General features: G+C 34.3%; 2 protein-coding genes across 3 annotated transcripts; one reads left to right on the forward strand and one right to left on the reverse strand.

Moving 5' to 3' along the window:
- Positions 1–10642: 10642 nt before the first annotated feature.
- Positions 10643–12633, forward strand: LOC141717842 (uncharacterized). The gene is made up of 3 exons (XM_074520052.1): positions 10643–11130; positions 11445–11890; positions 11945–12633. Exons 1-3 carry the CDS (start codon positions 10643–10645, stop codon positions 12631–12633), a joined length of 1623 nt encoding a protein of 540 aa, XP_074376153.1.
- A 6052-nt stretch (positions 12634–18685) lies between these two features.
- Positions 18686–20787, reverse strand: LOC141724460 (uncharacterized). Of its 2 annotated transcripts, none has more exons than XM_074526626.1 (5): positions 20581–20787; positions 20276–20442; positions 20014–20077; positions 19726–19905; positions 18686–19120 (listed from the first exon to the last, which is right to left on the reverse strand). In XM_074526626.1, the coding sequence occupies exons 1-5, from the start codon at positions 20687–20689 to the stop codon at positions 18834–18836; spliced, it is 807 nt and encodes a 268-aa protein (XP_074382727.1). In that variant the 5' UTR covers positions 20690–20787; the 3' UTR covers positions 18686–18833. The 2 variants fall into 2 exon arrangements, with proteins under 2 accessions (XP_074382727.1, XP_074382719.1); XM_074526618.1 differs by having other exon boundaries at positions 19990–20077; positions 20581–20779.
- Between the last annotated feature and the right edge of the window lie 273 nt (positions 20788–21060).

Genomic DNA, 21060 nt, shown 5'->3' on the forward strand with positions numbered 1-21060 from the left:
CACTTTCCATGTCGAACACAAAATCCTCTAATACGGGCCGGCCTGGCGGCCTCGGCCCGCACCGCCTTCCTTTTTAACCAATAAATACAATGTTAACTTTGATTTCATAAGATGTGGGCTCATGGACCCAGCCCGCGTGTGGGCACCTGAGCCCAGCCCGCGTGTGGGCAACCGAGCCCAGCTCGCGTGTGGGAAACCGAGCCCAGCCCGCGTGAAGTCATCTGAGCCCACCTTGCGTGCTATCATCTGAGCCCAGCTCGCGTGAAGTCATCTGAGCGCACCTCGCATGTGGACACCTAAGCCCACCTCGCATATGAGAGCCCATATGGCAAATATGAGCCCCGCTCGCATGTGTGAGCCCAGCTCACTTGTCATGAGCCCAGCTCGCATGTGGTCACGTGAGCCCAGCTCGTATGTTACGAGCCCAGCTCGCATGTCACGAGCCCAGTTCGCACGTCACGAACCCAACCCACAAGTGCTAGCCCAAGTCTTATTAATCCATGGTTCTAGCCCACACACGAGAGTCCAGCTTCTCAATACACCTATATGGACCTGTTTAGGGCCCATGGCCGGAAGCGGGCATAACACATCGATATTTTAAAGTTCCAAGAAGCTGATAGTAAAAGTCAGTATTTGGGCTTACCAAATTGCTTGGGCAAAAATAAATCGGCGATTTTGGACTATTTGAAAGATTGGGTGCGTCCACGAATTCAGAACTGGGACGGAAAGCTGCTAAACAACATAGGAAATGAAGTTCTTTTAAAAACGTGTACTCAATCAATATTCAACTACTCTATGAGTGTGTTTCTACTTCCAATTAAAATGTGTAGAGATGTGGAGAAGATGATGTGCAAATTTTGATGGAAATCATCGATAAAGAAATATAGAATTAAACATTGGATGTGTAGATCTAGGATGTATGGAGGACTCGGGTTTAGACAGTTGCAAGAGTTTAATGTTGCATTCTTAGGTAAACATGAGTGGTGACTTATAACAAACCAAATAGCTTGGTTGTGAGAGTTTTCAAAGCACGATATTACCCTCTAAGGGAATTTCTTTAATACCAAGCTAGATGCTAGTACTAATTTTGTCTAGTGAAGTGTGTTGAAGGCACATCAACTAATCAAACAAGGTATTGCGTGTAGAGTGGGGACTGAGGACACTCTGAGTATAGTGGACGACCCGTGGTTACCAAATGTTGAGAATCCATATACCGCTATTGTAAGTAAGTCGATAAAAGGTCAAAAGTTCACAAGTGAGAGGAGGTGAGATATAAATTTGATAGTGGATATTTTTGAACAAAGAGATGTCAATCTGATTGTAGCAACTTCGTTGTCTAATATTGGTTCTGGTAGTTGGTATTGGAGAAAAGAAAAATGTGGTAATTATTCAGTCAAGTTATCATACGTGATGATTCAAAAAAATAAATCATGGACGAACTAGTGCAGAAGTCTCGGATTTTGGAAAAGACTATGAAACTTGAAGGTCCCTCCAAAAGTTAAAAATTTGTTTCGGAAGGCCACTACAGAATATTTTCCTACTAAGGCTTTATTGTGTATGAAACATGAGAATGTAAATAATTTATGCCCAATATGTAATGTTGGAGTTAAAAACACGATACATAATCTATTAGACTGCTCTTAAGCTCAAGTATGTTGGGAGAAAGTTGGTGGCAGTGATATGGTTGACACACATGCAACCTTTCTAGACTGGATGCTTAGTGTTTTTGATAGATGGAGCATTTATCGGAGGAAAATGAGAGTTATAGTGTGTTGGGAGGTTTGAAAGTGCAAAAATGATCAGGTTTGAAGTCAGAGGTGTATGGAGGTAAAAGAGGTCGTAGAATCAGCTAGAGCGGGTCTTGCTCAGGATAAATTTTTTGACCAATCATGGGGGTTGATAAATTCTGATGACGGGGATGAGCATTTGACTCTGCCAACAAAAAATAAGACTACGGTAAACACCGACGCTGCGATTTTTCATATGTTTAACTACTATTCCTATGCTTTTGCTGCTAGAAATCATTAAGGGGAATTGATTGAGGCTCGATCAAGGTGTAAACCAGGACACATCAACTTAGATTTTGCAGAAACAATGGGTATAAGGGATGCCTTAAGCTGGATCAAAGACAAGGAGCTACGGGAGGTGCAAGTTAAAACCGATTGCTTGGTAGTAGTCCTGACAATCAGAGGTACATCAACAATGATTGTCCAAGAATGCAGAGCTCTACTGATGGAGTTTAAAGACAGATGTGTTAATCTTAGATTTGTGAAACGTTCTTCGAATATGTAGCTTACGCACTAACAAAGTGTAGTTATCCAATAAATGATCGCATTTGGAAGGTAAATCTAGTTTATCCGAAGTTAATTCATGTACCTGAAAATGGTTTGAAGCATTAATGCAATTTATTTTTCTTTGGAAAAAAATGACTATTATTGGACCATTTAATTATTTCGATCTAGTCATAATTTATTAAATTAATTTAAAAACCTCAAATTTCTATTACTAAAAATACCAGATTAAATTCTTACGATGAAATTTAGATTTCTTCTTCTTACGTCAACATCACCTTAATAACGTGCTCTATTAGCAAAGAATCGAATGTACCCTTTTCATCCCAAATTATTTAACCAGTTTGACTTTTACACGTAATTTAAGGTGCATTGGTCACATATCTCCATTAATCATTTTTCATATTTTATTTTTGTAAATAAAAGTTTAAGATCTAAATTATTATTCATTAAAGAAAATTTAAATAATAATCAAAGGAGTTATGCGGTCAAGACACCTTAAAGTTCACGTAAAAGTCAAAGTGGACAAGTGATTGAGAATGAAGGGAGTATTTCTTGATAAAAATATAATACTAAAATGATAATTGCACAATGAACATGATGTAAATTTGATATGTACTAGACCGAAATGCTCTATAGGACTACATTGTATTATCTTCTGTTATTTTCTTGAATTTGAGCATACAAATATAAATACATTAATCACACATATTATGATGGCTAGAAAACGGGAACACATTAACAATATCCTAAAATAACTTCATTACTTTTATTCTACCCATGACCCTTCTAAAAACTCTCTACTAATGATAGACCAAGTCCAGCTGCTACTAATAAGGCATCCAACAACTTTATAAAACTTTCAAATTAACATGAACACAACAACCCAACATTACCGATCGACATTAATAACGATGCGTCAACATCTCTTACCACACTCCATGACAACACCCAACTTAGTTCTACATTCACACACCCATATGCATATACGAAACATGCACATAGTTCACATACTCCACAGACCCAACACCATTGTCACAATCTCAAGCCACCGGTGATCGTGCTCCACCACCAACCTCACATTTGTGCCGCTGCAATATCATGAACATCGAACACATCTCCCTGTTTTTCTCTGGTATATACTGTCTAGTCCATACACATATATGTAATATATATGTATACACATATGGATAACATGTACCATCATTCTCTCTTCCCCAGTTTTTTCTTTCTCGGCTGATTGCACATGAACATACATCATCATCACATGCACAATTGCTCCTGGACAATAATAATATGTTATTTTATTACTACCATCACTCTCTCGGCAGCCTATCTGTTGCAACCACCGCCCCTTTATTAATAATAAAATCATTGTTTTTGTCTACTTTATTTCTGAGGCTTCTCTCGAGACTTCTTCCAAGCCTTTCTCCTTCACAGCTGGAGCTTCTTCTCGAAAAATAATTTTTTTTGCCACAAAGATCGGTAGCTCTGATACCAAATGATGAAAATATAATCCTAAAATGATAATTGCAGAATAAACATGATGGAAAATTTTTATGTACAAGACCGAAATGCTATTTAGGACTACCATTGTATTATATTATGTTATTCTTTGGAATTGAACCTGAGCATACAAATATAAATAGACTAATCACTCACATGGTGATGGCTAGAAAATAGGAACACGTTAACATCTTAAAATAACTCCACTACTTTTATTCTACCCATTACCCTCCTAAAAACTCTCTACTACTGATAAACCAAGTTCATCTGCTACTAATAAGGCACACAACAGCTTCATAACACTTTAAGTTAATATAAGTAAATAACTCAAACATACTTTATCTATAGGTATAGTCTTGAGAAATCACTTCGGGGCGTTTAAATCAGGTAAAAATCTCTCAATGGTGTCACCAACTTCAGTGTTTGAAACAGAGGCATTAGGTGTTAGAGAAGCTCTATCTTGGATCAAGGATCAACAACTTTAACATCGTAGAACTGAACTAGAGTTAGACTCGCTCATGGTGGTCCATGGTATCAACAGCGAGGTGGAGAATTTACTTGAAGTGGGGGAGGTGCTCGAACACTACAGGATTCTTCTACGTGAATTATCAGCAACCTCTGTTCACTTTGTTAGAAATCAAGCTAATAGGGTAGCACATGAGTTTTCTAGATTACCTTGTTTAGTTAGTTGCCATAATATCTTTATGTCTCTCCCTACTTGTCTGGTAGAAACTGTTCTGTTGGACACTTTGATTTAATATAATTTGCATTTCTTTCAAAAAAACTCAAACATATAAATTTAGGAGTAAAAAGCACTTTGTGTACGTGCACTTTAGGTTTCAGACCACTTGAGATACTGTAGTTTATAATCTAGCACATGTTATACTGCAGTTAGCAATTACTTAAATTGTGTGTACCGCCGTCAGTTTTTCCTAACTTCATTAACTTTTTGAGGTCGGTCTTATGATATTTTAACGGATCTTTAATGTATTTATAAAGTGCTTAAACCCCCCATTTTTTCCTCATCTCAATTTTCAACCCTAATTTCACAGCTCATCCTTGGCCACAACTCAGAATGGGTAAAAAAATGCCTCCTTATGATCATTTGCTCGATCTAATATGCGATTGTAATCATCTCGACATGGTGAAGACTCGTTGGTATGGGGAGAATTATGATAGGAGGTTTCGCGAGTGTGGGGAAAATAAGTGCGGATATCACATGGTTTGACCCACCACTTGGTCCCCGAGAGCTACATGATAAGATTGTTGAGTTGGCGCACAAGTACAAGCGCAGGATTGATCATCTGATTGAAAAACATCAAACCCGGATGAATGCAATGAAGAGGAAGCAAGATATGACAGTGATTGCAATGTTTGTGTTGTTCTCGTGCATGATGAATATGGTGCTCCCGGCTGTGGGTGAGAACACCGAGGTTCTAGTGGATGAATCTGGATCTGAAGAAGATTAAAGCAGCGAAGTGTTTGTTTCTAGTACGAAATTGTTGGGAGTATTTATTTTAAGTATCTTTGTTATAATTTAGGTGTTGGTTGTTAGTTTATCATCCTTTTGGTGTAATTTTTGATTTGGTTGTGCTTTTGCTAGTAATGTAATGTTCGACTTTTGTGTAATGGTTTCATTCTACCGTTTGTTTAAAGTTCGTACGTAGTAAAGTACCTCTAATTACTAAAAATAACAAATCGTAAAGGTAAACTACAACATTGTAAGAGGCGTACTTGATAAAGCATTACTATAAGGTCAACGAGTTCGAAGGCCCTACAAAATAACTTAAACAGTTGTCCGACATCCAAAACGAAGAGGTTAGCACCCCATTAAAGGAGACACAATGTCACAACATAACATTAATAATTTTAATAATATGGTAAACAAGTTTAAATTTTTCAAATTGGATGTTTCTTGAGCTCGGCTTGTATTGCCCTCATTCTTGCTTGAATGTTCTCATCGGTTGTTGCTTACTCCTCCTGATCCTCCTTCAGTGGTACTCTTTGGGGCACCTTCACTAGCCTTGGATTCTCCTCTAGTCCTTCTTTTAGTTCTTCCAACATCATCTACTTCATTTGATGCACCATCTTCATCAATGGCACTCTCATTGACACCAATTGTTGGTGCCTTCTTCTTTGGTGCATTAATCCTCATTTTGAACTGCTTTTCACAACCATTTACTCTATCAGCCATCTGTAAGAATAATTATGACCATAAATCTCCACTCCATGACTATCACTAATTAGTAAAGTTCATAAGAATTCAAAAATAAAACACTTTTATCTTAGCTGGGCAAGTTCTTGCATTGTGGCTGTATTCAGTACAATAACTGCATTTGACCTTTGTGTTTTTCCTTTTCAGTTTTTTAGATCTGTAGCAACCATATTATTTTTACTGTTTCTTTTTCTTCTTAGGTCTGCCTACCAGAGGCTTAACTTGTGGAGGTAAAGACTTGGGATAATTTGTTGCCTCCCACTCTTGTTCTCCAAAGATAGGTTCCACAATATGCTGATAATATGACAGAAACATGTCCTTGTGGTATGACTGATGAATGAATGATTCAAAAGGTTTTTTACTCCAGGAAATGCATGCACATGCATGGTAACAGGGGATGCCATACAACTACCACTTTTTGCAAGCACATTTATGAGCATCTAGATCAACAACCATCTCATATCCACCAGATGACATTGTGACCAGGTACCTTGCTCCTCCATTCCAAACAACATGACAACCTCTACTTTGCTCTATTACTTTAAAAGTAAAGTTCTTTGTTAAGAAAATGTAAATGTGTCTACTAAGCAAGTGTGTATATGCAGTGTAAATTAGGAAAATAACTTACTTTTTAAGCTTCCTCATAGCATTAGGGCAAATGGGTTCAATGTATAACTGTTTTACATTTTATCCCTCTTCAGCTGAATCCTTTTCATTACATCAACATGTATGGATTTGAACATAGAAATTATGGGCAAATCTCTATACCTCATTATGCTATTGTTGAACACCTCTGAGTGGTTGTTAACAAATAAGTCAGATTTGTAAAAAGGTCTGAAAGCACTCCTAGACCACTGTGATCTAGGCTTCTCACTTAACCAATCAAAATACTTCTTTGACAATTGTATATAAAATGTTACTATCATGGTGTTGTTAAACACATTTGTATATTCAAAACACTCATAGAGTCAAGCTTTACCTTTTTTATCTCCTCAATGTGTTTGTTAAAAATGTAGTCAGTGGTGACCCTAGCTGCCAACCACAATAACATCCTTACTCATATGCCTTTGTGGTCCTTCCACATAGTTAATACAAGTGCATCACACAAAATCTATGTTCTGCATTGGGGAACACTGCTTCTAATGCATTTATCAAGCCCTATAAATAACAAGATGTTAGATATAAGGGTTTATAGTACATACACGAGAATGATATTTGAAAAGAAATTGAATGCACCTTTTGTATGTATGATACAAATATGAAGACACCACTATTCTGAATCCTTGGATCATTATTTATAAGCTGTAGGAACCAATTCCGATTTTTATTATTCTCTACCTCAACAGTTTCCCATGCCAGTGGGTACATGTCATCAATGACATCAGTACCCACTGCAGCTAAGAGTTGACCATCATAAGTGCCTTTAGGGTGACACCCATCAAGCCCTGGCAGGGGTCTATACCCATTTCTAAAACCATTTTTCAGTGGAATAAGGCAGTTATAAAATCTCTTAAATCTCTTCCTACCATCTGGAATTTCTTAGTATTCAGTCATCAATTGAATGGTACTCCCTATAATTTCCTTCAATAATGCATTTCCATGGTCCCATAACTTGGCATATTTTCTACATGTTTTCCCCTAATTTTCTCCAATACTTTTCTCACTGTCCTACTAGTACATATATACTCACATGACAGTGTCAATCATTAACAATCTTCTGCAAGAATGATTGCAAAGTCCATGTAGGATTAATCCTTATGTCATCTCCATACTATTCTCCAATCCATCTAGAATTGATTTGTTTCTGATGAAATATGGTCTGGCATGTGTAATTTGAATTGTATACTTTTATCTGGTATGACTCTGTCCTCTGCATTTTATTAGTATGGATCTTCCATTCACAAGGTTTCTCACAAACAAATCTAACTCTGATTTCATAATTTCTACACTGTTTGATTGGTCTCCTTTCTTTTATAGCCTGCTTCTTGACTACAGCCCTGAAAATCTTTGTTGTTAAGAACAACATGTACAACTAAAATTTTGGATCATGCATATTTGTCCTCTCATTGAACACTGGATAAGATATTTCATCTTCATATATTGAGTTTGAGGCCATTCTCTCCTCATCACTTGAAGCATAGTGAGTAGAACAGTCACTTCCATTATGTTCATCTTCTTCATATGCACTAACTTCATCACTGGTATCAGTATCATCATTCAATGGCCTGATTGGAACTTTGTCTTGAACCACCTCATCCACCTCAATTTTGCTTTTACCCTGTGCCTTTGCCTTTGCATTGGCATGTGCCCTGGATTCCCTCTGTCTAATTCTCTCAGACTTATGATCACAAACTTCATCATCAGTGCTATCGACACTGGAAGAATCTGAGTAAAAACTATAGTCAGACATCACATCCCTATCAGTTGCAGGATTGTATTCCTCATCAGTATCACCTTCACTATACTCTACATCATCCACATCACCTAAAGGTTGTTCAAATTATCTTGCACAGGCTCAACATCCACATACTCAATGTTTGGATCCTGAGATGGTGCATACTCTTGTGTTGGATTCCCATAAGCATCAATAGCATATACAACCTTCATTGTTATGAAATAAACATGTATAACTCTAGATGGTGGCAACAGCTCACATATTTCAACCACATATGCATCATTTTTAATTGGATGCAAACCCTTATTCATGTATGTTTCAGGTCATTTATAGAAGAAACTTACAGAACCTAACTCACCAGTCTCTTTAGCCATTGAAATTAACTAAATCAAACTCATTGTGTCATCATCGCATAGGTCAAAATAATCTACAGTCCCAGCCACATATTCAGTACGGTTCACTCTAAATTCCCCATCATGATAATACTTTATGATAAAAAGGCCTGAATTTTCTACATAAAATAATGGGACTTTAAATTCAAACTTATGCACATGAAAAATAACACACACATCACTATCATAATAATACAAGATTTACTCTAAACAATTGCCATTTACTAGACAGCATCAAGCACAAAGTGTCCACAGTGGAGCCAATTAATCAAATCAATATTGAAACCCTAAAAATCAAATAATATAACTTTACATGTATTTCTTATAACAGACATTAAACTGAAGATAAGCACATAAATCTAATTAAGAGTTTGTAACTATTTTACATCACAAACATTAACCTTAATTAAGTCGATACATACGCACACGAAGTGAAGGCCGTAAACTACCTCCATAACAAAGACCCCCGTCATGCAAGTACCCTCGTCACACAAGTACACATCTATGACTTGTGCAGCTCTTTGAAACCAAACCATGTCGGCAGAATTTCAATCGTCCCCGTGGAAATATTAGGCGGGAATATGAAGGAATAATTAAGAGGGAGGAAATTTTAGAGTAATTAGTAAAGTTACATAATGTGCAAGAGGAATATGTAATTAAACTGTAAAAAATGAAAAGATAATCTTACCCCTCAAAAAGTTAACGCCGTTAGGGATAACTTACGGAGGGACACATATTTTGATTAACTGTTAAATGTAATATATCAAGTGCTAGATTATAAATTACGGTATCTCATATGATCTATAAAATATACGTACAAATAATATTTTTATCTCTAAATTTAGATTAAAATTCTAACATTTATTACCTAAGAGCACCCCCAACGCGGGGTCAAGTCATGCATGGGGACAAGGAAATTGTCCAAGTGGCTGGACAAGTGAGAAAGCAAGGGTTGGAGGGACAGTTGCAAGTGTCCAGAGACACTTTCCTGGGTCGGGGTTACTTGCCCACAAGTTAATATTTTAATAATACTTTGTTGTCAAAACTGTACATACATGTGATAGGTAAAACTTTATGCAGATATTGACAGTATTAACGTTACAATATTAACGTTTAAATCGTAACCGTTATATAAACGGTAATATTTTTATTTCTATAAATATCAATTTCTATACCCTTATTATTCACACTTCTTACTTCAAAAAATTCTTAGCAAAAAATGAACCCAAATAATCCCCCATCTTCAAACCCAAATTCAAATTCTCAAAATATAAACCATCAATTTCCATATCCATATCCAAATTCCTATTTTCCAAACCCACAAAATTTAAATTTTAGTTCTCAAAATTTGAATTCTCCATATCAATTTTCACCTCCTCAGAATTCTCAATTTCCATTTTCGTATCCTCAAAATTCACCCTATCACTATCCATTTCCTCCAATTCCAAATTCACAGTTTGAAACTCAACAAATACCAATTAATATTCAAAATTCTCCCGAAACACAAGTGTCGGTCTTTGCCCACGAAAATGTTATTGATCTAAATGATGATTGTGAAGAAGGCGAAGATGTACGAGAAAATACCGGTCAGTGGAAGTGGGTTGAAGATAAACTCCTAATAAGTGCGTGGTTGAATGTGTCAATTGATCCACTAGTCAGTACTGATCAAAAGGCCGAAGCATTTTGGAGTCGAATTCAACAATATTGTGAAGATACATCCCCCGGTGTCATTAAGAGAGGAGTTATGGCAATTAAAAAAAGGTGACAACGAATAAATGAAGGTGCTCAGAAATTTGGAGCAGCTTATGATCAGGCTCAACAAACAGCCGGGAGTGGTACAAATATGGATAATTTGGTCGAGAAATCTCACGATTATCATTTAACTAATTTCAAGAAGAAGTCCAACTTTGAGCTTCATTGGCGTGAGCTTTTTAGACATCCCAAGTGGAGACCTCCTCCAACTAGTGCAAGTTCTAAAAGAACTAAATTAAGTAGTTCTGGAGCTTACTCATCAGAAGGAAATAACGATACACCAACATCTGAAGAATTTGAACTGGTTCGTCCTCAAGGTACAAAAGCTGCAACTAGTAGAAAGGGAAAAGGAAAGGGGAAGGCCACAGCTGCAGAAGTTGCTGAATATGAATCTATACAAGTTGCAGACAAAAGAAGAATGGACATAATGGAAGAATTAAACGAAATTCGACTAAAGGAGCTTGCGGTGAAGCAAAGTGAGGTCGATTTACAAATCATTATGGCGGATACTAGTACAATGAATGATGCTCAACGAATGGCTCATGCTAAACTGCTTGAGAAAATTATGGCAAGAAACTAGTCGTTGGAAGCTAGTGTTTGTTTGTATTTGTTTGTAAACTAGCCGTTAGAGGCTAGTGTTTGTTTGTATTTATTTGTAAACTAGACGTTGGAAGCTAGTGTTTGTTTTATTTGTTTTTAATAAAGCCGTTGTAAGTTATTCTTTTTTACCTTCTATATAAACTAGACGTGTTAGTTCATTCAATTCACAACAAACACTAGCATGAATCAAACACCCACATCACAAAATTTTGCTCAAGAGTTCACTGAAGAATTCTACAATGATGCTAAACGCAATCGTCGACTCGAGCTTTTAACAAAATTTATGGACAAAGCTCAACGACATCCACGCCTCGTAAAAGTATTTACAGAAATCGTGAAGGAGGTCATGAACGTCTAATGAATGATTATTTTTCGTCAAATCCAGTATATCCAGAAAATTTATTCCGGCGAAGATTTCGTATGGGAAGACATATTTTTCTTCGTATTGTGGATGTTGTCTCAAATTCTGATCCATATTTTCAACAGAGGATTGATGCAGTTGGAAGAAAAGGTTTATCACCTTTACAAAAATGCACTGCAGCAATGCGTATGTTGGCTTATAGTGTCTCTGCTGATGATGTTGATGATTATGTTCGTATTGGAGAGAATACTGCGGTTGAATGCTTGAAAAAATTCACCGCTGCTGTATGTACAGTATTTGAGGGTGAATACTTACGAAAGCCGAACTCGAATGATGTGCAACGTTTATTACAAATGGGTGAAGCTCGTGGCTTTCCTGGTATGATGGGAAGTATTGATTGCATGCATTGGCAATGGAAAAATTGTCCAAAAGCATGGAAGGGAATGTTCATGAGTGGTCACAAAGGAGTTGCAACAATTATACTTGAAGCAATTGCATCATCCGATCTATGGATATGGCATGCATTTTTCGGAGTTGCTGGATCAAATAATGACATAAATGTCTTGGATCGGTCACCAGTATTTGATGATGTGCTACAAGGTCGTGCTCCAGAGGTAAATTATACTATCAATGGAAATAATTATAATGTGGGATATTACTTAACAGATGGAATCTATCATGAATGGTCAACATTCGTTAAAACAATACCTCGTCCACACAATGAGAATAAAAAATTATTTGCAAAATATCAAGAAAGCCAACGAAAAGACGTTGAACGAGCGTTTGGTGTGTTACAGTCTCGTTTCGCAATTGTACGTGGTCCGACACGCTTTTGGGACAAAGCAGATCTTGGGAGAATCATGAGAGCATGCATTATTATACATAATATGATTGTTGAAGACGAGAGAGACACATATGCTACTCAATTTGGTCCACTACCAACCTATGATGATACAACAAATGGGTTACCGGAACCAAATTTAGGGGAAGAATCATTTGTCCCGTACGAAACATATGTCCAAAACAATATGCAGATGCGTGATAGACATACACATCATCAGCTAAAAAATGATTTAGTTGAGCATATCTCGCAGTTTCATAATAATCGTTATTTTTTTTAAGTTGTAACGTTTAAATTTAATGTATTTTTATTTCATGTTCTTGATAATATAATCACTTTTATTTATATTTTTTTCTTATTTAATTAACACATTTAATATCTTAATTACTTTAATTTGATTATTATAATTTTAAATTTATTATTTAATTTAGAATTTTAAACTAGTACAATCGAGTTATTTTTAGAAAATAAAAAAATAAGTTTAGTGTTCAAGTTAATAAACTAGTGCAATCAGATTAGTGCAATCAGTGTGGGAGTATAGAATATTGTGAAAATAATTTTGAAAAACGTGCTGAAGAGACCCTGCGTTGGAGACATACATATACTTCTTTTCCCGGGTCACTTTTTCTTACGTGGATTACAAGTTGGGCTCAACATATTTTAAAACAGGCACCAGCTTTGTGGGTGCTCTAAGGCCGGATTGACATGGCCCATGTTTGTGGAAAATTAATATAAGGCATGTGTTATTTAGGATTTGTTTCCACAAATAAGATTTTGGGTTGAAATTATGGCACTCGTTCTCAACTTTCATTTTCTATAGAGAAATGTTAAAATTCTCAAAAGGATTTTTAAAATTGTTCTCGAATATTTAATTATCGATATATTATTAGTTATTCACTCATTACTAATATGAGACCCCTAATGCGTACATATGAGTTTACAAATTATAACACATTATGTGTCATTTGAGAACTTTTTTGAATTTTTTTTCGGATTATGTAACATTGCTCTTTTTGAAATTAAGATTTGAATCTTAAATTTAATGTAAAAAAGTAATATATTTTTTTGAAGGGTTGAGCTATATTTTTTCTAAACCTTAAAATATATGTACTAAGTTAAATTGACAAGTAATTTGCGAAGTAGAGAGTCCCAGCTTCTTTAGAGTAACGTCATGGATGAAAAATTAGCTTAACAAAATGTTACAAATAATGTGAGTCCATTATATTTGGTTGGTTTCTATATACATGAAATGTCATTTTGTACAACTCAAGGGGCCATTTGAAGTATTTTAAAAAATGTAAGTAGGAAAAAGTCATATAAGTGATATGTAAATTATTATTTAGAAGTAATTTAGGTGTTTGATTAATTTTAGTTTTAAGTGAATTATAAGTTGATAAAGTGTTTGGTAAATCATAATTTATAAGTTATCAAAACATTAAAAATTTAGGAAAAAAAATATATTTTAATACATTAAATATTAAATTAATAAATAAAATTTGAAATAGTAAATTAGTGTATGTATAATTTTAACAGCTAGTAAAGATTGGGAGTAGGTTGAAAGTGACCGAGCTCTACAGCCCACTTTCACTTTTTAACATTTATCTAGTAATAATCCCATTCTTCTTATTTTGCACGGGCCAATAAAATTTAAAATGGGCATTGATTTCATTGAAGTTAAAACTTGCTAGTTCCCAGACATGCTCTTTGTAATCCAGCCATTTCAATTTCTTTACACACAGAAAACCGTTTCTATGTATTTCACCTATATATTTAACAATTTAACCGAAAATTATAATTTTGAGTACCTGTTTTTTTAAGTTTTTTTTCAAAGAGTGCAGTAGTTAGTTAACAAGATCAAAATTCAACCAGGTAGATGTAAACAAACTTGAATATACAGCTTCAGTGAGTACATATTTTTGGGCAATAACATGGTTTTGCTGCTGCAGTGCTGCTAGACTCAGACAATGGATGTCAGGACTTGGATTTTATTCTCTAAAACTATCAAACATTCTCCATACATAAACATACTATATTTATCTCATCCTTACATAACCACCTGGAGCTCCAATGATCCAAATTAATAATGTCAAACACGTGTTTCGAGTTTTTATGAACTTCCATAATATCCCACAAATTCTCTGCTACAATTCTTCATAGTCAAGTAATTTATATTTCACATGCACCAACAAAAAATGTGTTTTCCATCTAAGAGTTTATCATATGGTTCCTCTACATTCAGCCAAAAAATAGTCACGGACACCGTTCAGTGTTCCCCAATAGAATTTGAAGAAGAAAACAGAACTTATAACAATTAGTTGCTACTTTACTGACTACCACAATCTACTTCACAAAAACGTGTAGGTGGTTTTGGTTTTTATCAATGCATAAGACATACTGGCATTCTGCTTGGTTTTACATAATAAGCTAGCTTGCCAACTGCCAAGTAGATAGTTTATATCAGGAACGGAATCAGAGCGAGACTAACTAGATTATGTTTTTGGACCGGCATGGGTTATATTCTTAAATTTGGTGACTAATGAACAACTATTGAGCCTACCAAGGAAAAAAACACAAAGTTTTACTAGCTAGCTACTCTAGTTGAAATGTTGTACCGACAGGAACAAGTAAAATTTCACTGCACAACATTAGTGTTTTGACGTCTTTTCTTGCGAACCAAAAACTAACACCTTTATGATAATGATTGGAGTTCAATCATTCTGGTCAATGTTATAAAAACCGCTAATAGGAAGAGGTTGGTTAAAATATCTATTTAGAATTAATAGGAAGAATTGATCTGAGACAAAATCGGAAATAATTTAATATTTTAATTATATTAAATTCAAAACCCTTATTTTATTTGTAATTCATAAATTAATATATGTTTATCATAGTGCATAATTGATAGTTAGTATTTAAATTTAATTAAAATTAAATTATATTTCGATTAATTTATTTTAAATATACCGATCAAGGAGACACGGAGATTAATGGGATTTTAGAAACTGGAGTGATGACGTACCTTATAGAGGATTAATCGGGAATTAATTAATAAAATTAAAAATTTTAAGAACAATGATTCTAGCTAGTAATTTTTTGTTACCAATTCAAATATTCGTATATTCTACTGTCTAAATATTCGTATTTGTATGCACTACAATTTGTAAAATGGAACAAATTTTATTTTCAAATTTAAATCTGTAATGTGTTAAAGTTTTACATGCATCTTGTGATCATACAGTGAACCGCACACACTTTAAACAAACATGAGAATTATACGATTAAAAAATTGATGAATCCAGATAAATCGTATCTTTCTGAATTAGACATTCAAAAATGGAGAGACAGTAGAGTCGGTCACCTTTACCTCAGCATATAACAATAGTATTTAAATATTCATGACTCTTAAGGTAAAAAATAAATATAAAGAGATTGCTGGCATGAGGATGATTTGAGGAGACATATCTGAGATTAAAAGAAAACAAATATAATATAGGGATATTTTTATAAACACATGAGGGTCATATTTATATTTATATTTGTCCATAAAATATCACACTATAAAATGTTATAACACGAGGTAATTTACCCGAGAACAATCCCAGACCAGTTTTCTCTAATTATTAATCATAGTTGGTAAAAACTTTAGAAATATAAAGCGCAAGCTTACTCCAACTGTATACATGTGAGTAGATAGATATATATAATAAACTTCCCCAGCCAGTACCCATAAATTAACAGGAAACTAATGGCCCAAATAGTAGTGAATGAATTTAAAGAAAAAGGGCAATTTATTTTTCACGTTATTGTTGTATGAGTGCATGGTCATTAATCGTTTAACATGAGTAATGTGTTTTGCTTTCTGTTTATATATCTACATCAAGGTTGCTGCTGTAGCAAGGCATTATCGTTAACCTAATTATTTCCTGCAACATGACTTTCTCAGATATATGTATGTCTACAACGATTATTTTCTCAAGTTGGATTTTTTTATTGTATTTAAATTACAAAAGATCCGTTCAACCATATTGCATATAGAGCATATTATACTCCCTTTTTCTCCAGACATTTCTATGTCCTGTAACATATTAATTTTTAATTTTTTCTTTTTGCAAATTAAAGTTTTTGTTATATATTTTTATTTATAAAAATAAAAAAATAAAAATAATTATTTTAATTATTTGATTTAAAGACCTGTAAGTGTGTGTAAAAAAGACATATTACACAATTTAGTTTAGTACTATCAGCTGTGACAAAATAATAAAAATAAGACATACTTGTAGGACCCCGATTTTAGTAAAATTCATTTTTGTTATAATTAAATTATTAATTTTGGGATGGACCATATCTGTTTATTTTTAAACAAGGTGCTGATTCACATACATCAATTGTAGGTAAATCGTTATGTATTTATGTCAATTATCCTTACTAAACCTATGTAAAAAAAAGTTGTGACCAAATGATTACAACCATACAGGGTGGATCATGACTTCCCCAATAATTACCCGGTAAATTCTATCAAATTACAATTATTTTAGCCATATATGAGTATATATAATGTGAAAATGAGATACGCCTAATCGCATAGTAGAGATGCATAAAAAGCTCCGGCCCGGGCTGGATTTAGAGATGCACAAAAAACCCCGGCCCGGGCCGGATTTTAAAATCCGGCCCGGGTTTCGGGCCTCGATGGGTCCTATATTTTTAGGCAAAACCCGGCCCGGCCCAGTTAGAAGTCTGGGCTTCGGCCCGGCCCAGCCCGACCCGATTAAAATCCCGAAAAAACTCGGTTATAATCTGATTATTCTAATATATTTTCTTATATATTTATAAATTCACATTTATTATAAATATAAATAATAATTTAAACATATAAATATATACATATTTGTGATTAATAATATTATTTATATATTTTGTTGCATAATTAGTGAAAAAAGATATAATAAGTACACTATATATTTGGATATCATTGTTATCATAACAATGATAAAACATATTATTCTATAAATATGTTTATTTTTTTGCCGAATTTAAATTTTTTCAACGAAGTAATATTTTCATAAAATATTTCATATAAACTAATACATTTTTACGATGATCTATATGCTAACATATTATTCTTCGGAATCTCTAATAATACTCGATCCGATTTAAATTTGAAAAAAGCTCGGCCAGATCCGATCTGGCCCGATAAAAAGTCCAATTAGATCCGTCTCGAGGGCCCAAACGGACTCTGACATTTTCCGAAAGCCCTGCCCGCCCGGCCTGACCAGTCAATTTCAAAATCCGAAAAGCGTGACCTGGTCAAAACCTGGGTTTTTCAAGATCCGATCAAAATCCGGTCCGGAGCCTTTTGTGCATCTCTGCGAGAGGTAGTGGCTATATCACATGTCCTTGTGCTGTAGCCTTTGGAATTTTATAAGATGATTAAATTATATGATTAAGTGATTAAAAGGTAGACGTGGTATAAATTATTGTGGTATAAATTATTGTACTAAGGATGTTCTTTCCGTATTTTAGTCAGACGGAAAAAGAGAGGCTACAAGCAAAAACACATGCAAGGATCACTTAATTTCAACGCCTGCGAATTTAAAGGTAGTGATCTCTATACAAAAGCTGCATGTATATTGTATATATTTGCATGCTTCGATCCCAATTATATTGTGTAGGTCCATTAAATCAATTCATTTTCACCTTTGGTATTCTACGTTCCTCGTTTTAGTACTAGCATAAACAGTACAAGTAAAGTAATAATGCGATGATGAGCATTGAAATAGATATGCAACTGTACATGATTCAATAAAACATTTGATTGACCGTATATTTTCTAATTTTTTTTATGTTGTTGATACTTTATATTTAAGAGATTGGTGATATTGAGAATGATCTCATAAGATATATAGAATTTATCAAAAATACAAGTTTTTAGCAAAATATTTGTAAAAATATGAACGTGGGTTGCTACGAGGTTGCACCGGTGGCATATGTGGTTGCATACGAGCTTAATCCGTATTTTTGCCAATATTTTTCAGCAACTTGGGTATTTATGAAAAAATCCCTAAAAAAAATAAATATAACATAGGGGTATATTTGTGAATATAGGTAATGTTTATATTTATAGATTTATCCTTAAAATATCACGTATAAATTGTCTTAATCTCAGATAATTTGACTGAGGCCAACCTCATGTACAGTTTTCTTTATATTTAATTATTAAAATCATTCGAACCATGAGAGAATACAAGACGATTACTGAAAATAAGAACGCATTTTTAATATATATTTATATTGAAATCTCGTTATTACTATTGAGGGCGGAAACACGCACCTGGTATTTTTAATGCATTAAGCTAAAAAGATTAATCAAGCAACAAAATTGTACGTACATATAAGTAACCCTGTACATATATGTCTATACAATTTCCGCAAGTAAAAATATGGAAAAGTAGTATTAAACAACTTAAATACGAACAGTCACAATTAGCCTTTAGTCCTAATTATAGTAATTGTGCCTCTCCCTTGTGTTTGAATCTTGGTTAGAGCCACCACAGCCTTCCCTGACAAGCCATGTCCGTGAGGTGAAGCTATCGGCCGGCATGCATAATCCCCCACCGGATGCTTCACCGGCCTCGTCGGAGTCATCGAAATTCTCTCGTTGATGTCGTTTAACGTCATGTCGCCTTCTATGCCTCCTGGTTTCACCACTGCGAATGGATATACTACTCTTGTCATGATCACCTTTCTTTTCTTCTCATATTCTCCATCCCCTAATACAATTATATAAGTAATTAGTGCCATGAAATTATTAATAGTTACCTACATATTTATGCATTTGTGTCTTAATCAACTTAATTATACAATAAAATTTATTATATATTTGATGCAAAATTCAAAAACAGAGAATAAAGAGAAAAGAATAAAAACAAGAAAAGAAAAAGGAAATATCATAGTTAGACATGCTTTGCTAAGTAACTAACAAGATTTATCTCTTCTTTTTTCTTTCTCAAGCTTCACACCATTTTTTATTCCAACAAAAAATACAAAAGATTTATCCTCTCTTTTTTCTTTTTTCTTTATCAAGTTTCGCACCATTTTTTTGCATGTATCCAACTTTTTCCTTCTAATTGATAACAACTCGTAGTTACCGATTTTTCAAAAATAACCGATAAATCAGTCAGACACATTCGACCGATTCAATAAAATGTCAATATATCATTCACTAAAAAATTACCCTTAAATTACAAATCGGTATTCCGACACATACCACTAATTCAATAAAACACCACAAATCATAATTTCGACATATTAGTTATGGTAACAATATGTGTCAATTTCAAATATTGAAAAAAGAGCTAAATTATATGTAACATACCGACTAAAAGAGGGGAGAGGGCAGCTAGGGAATCTAGTGTTCCAGAAATGGACCCGTTTTGGATTGAATCTTTGCTGTTTGGTGAAGATGGGTAAGAGTACATAGCATTGCCTTTAAAAGCTGGCCTTGCCTCTTCCTCTGATGTTTCCGCATCTCTATTATTGTCATTTATCATATTGTCTGTACACAAGGCAGCAATAATTAAATAAATAAACATTCCTTGATTTTTATCATGTACCCATATTAATAAAAATAAACAGTCACCTTTCACTTCATTTGTCTCATTACAAGTCTGATTGAGATAACCAAAATCCTCAGGATAAATCTGGCTTAAATTCTCTTCCCAGCAAGTCTATACAATGAAATAGAGTGATGTTCAAATGTGATTGTATTATTAACAATGAAAATACATTTTTTATATTTTACTTTGGTTGGTTGTTGTATTATTGTATCACTACATATATATAGACATTGTTGTGTCTAATTTCTTAGATAATGTAACTACATGCATGGATGTATAACCAGCTAAAACAAGCATTGATAGAGTTACCTGAATAGGGCAGGCAGAGAAGTTTGTTTGGTCTGCAGAGAACAACAGCAGCCTTCTTCGTTTAGAGCTAAATTCAAACAACGCATCTTGGAGATAGCCAGTGGAATAATCAGAAAGATTATCATCAAGTGATGAGGAATATGGTGGAGTGTTACTTCCCATCACAACTGCATACCAAAATGCATGCTTCCAATCATTAGTATACATTAATATACAGATAATTTAGCAATCTATTGAGTGTCTATGGAGGAAACTCAAAATGACAAAAGAGGAAATGAACAAAGGATAAAGAATAGAGAATGTACATGAATGAGACATATCTGCATTGAAAACTCCAAGATTGTGATATTCCCAACCAAGATTAGAAGAAGAGCAGAAGCCACTGTAGTTAGCTATAGAGTGAAGATCTTCCATTGTTTCACAAAGTGAGCATGTAACAATGATATAGAAATTCAAATGCCAGTCTCTATTTATGTACTACTACTAGTAGTAGTAGGAACAATGTATATATAGAGTTGTTAAAGACAAAAAAAGAAAAAGAAAATAAAGTGAAGAAATTTGGAAAAAGAAGTGAGTCAGTCAACTGCAAGGAAATGATAGATATCATCACTGAGAGAAGGAAAAGGAAGAAGCAGATTTATTGGTATCTTGGGATTCGAAAAATGTGGGCATTTCCACTTTGAATAAATTATGATATTACAAGAAAGGTGGTTATGTGGGGATTAAATAATTGCAGTAGTTGTGTTAGGGTGTTGGCTTGGTTGTATAATAAAGTTGAAATGTTT

This window comes from Apium graveolens, chromosome 1 (assembly GCF_009905375.1).
Source record: "Apium graveolens cultivar Ventura chromosome 1, ASM990537v1, whole genome shotgun sequence".
In the NCBI taxonomy this organism is placed as follows: domain Eukaryota; kingdom Viridiplantae; phylum Streptophyta; class Magnoliopsida; order Apiales; family Apiaceae; genus Apium; species Apium graveolens.

Bases quoted from the DNA above. Each gene is read 5' to 3' on its own strand.
- LOC141717842 (XM_074520052.1), top strand. From the start codon at position 10,643: ATGGATAATTTGGTCGAGAAATCTCACGATTATCATTTAACTAATTTC. The intron at 11,131-11,444 runs GTCGTTGGAAGC...TTATGGACAAAG, and splicing joins AAAATTATGGCAAGAAACTA to CTCAACGACATCCACGCCTC. The intron at 11,891-11,944 runs GTATGATGGGAA...ATTGTCCAAAAG, and splicing joins TGAAGCTCGTGGCTTTCCTG to CATGGAAGGGAATGTTCATG.
- LOC141724460 (XM_074526618.1), bottom strand. From the start codon at position 20,689: ATGGAAGATCTTCACTCTATAGCTAACTACAGTGGCTTCTGCTCTTCT. The intron at 20,443-20,580 runs GTACATTCTCTA...TTTGGTATGCAG, and splicing joins TGCAGATATGTCTCATTCAT to TTGTGATGGGAAGTAACACT. The intron at 19,121-19,725 runs GTATGTTACATA...TAATTGTATTAG, and splicing joins CCTCTCCCCTCTTTTAGTCG to GGGATGGAGAATATGAGAAG.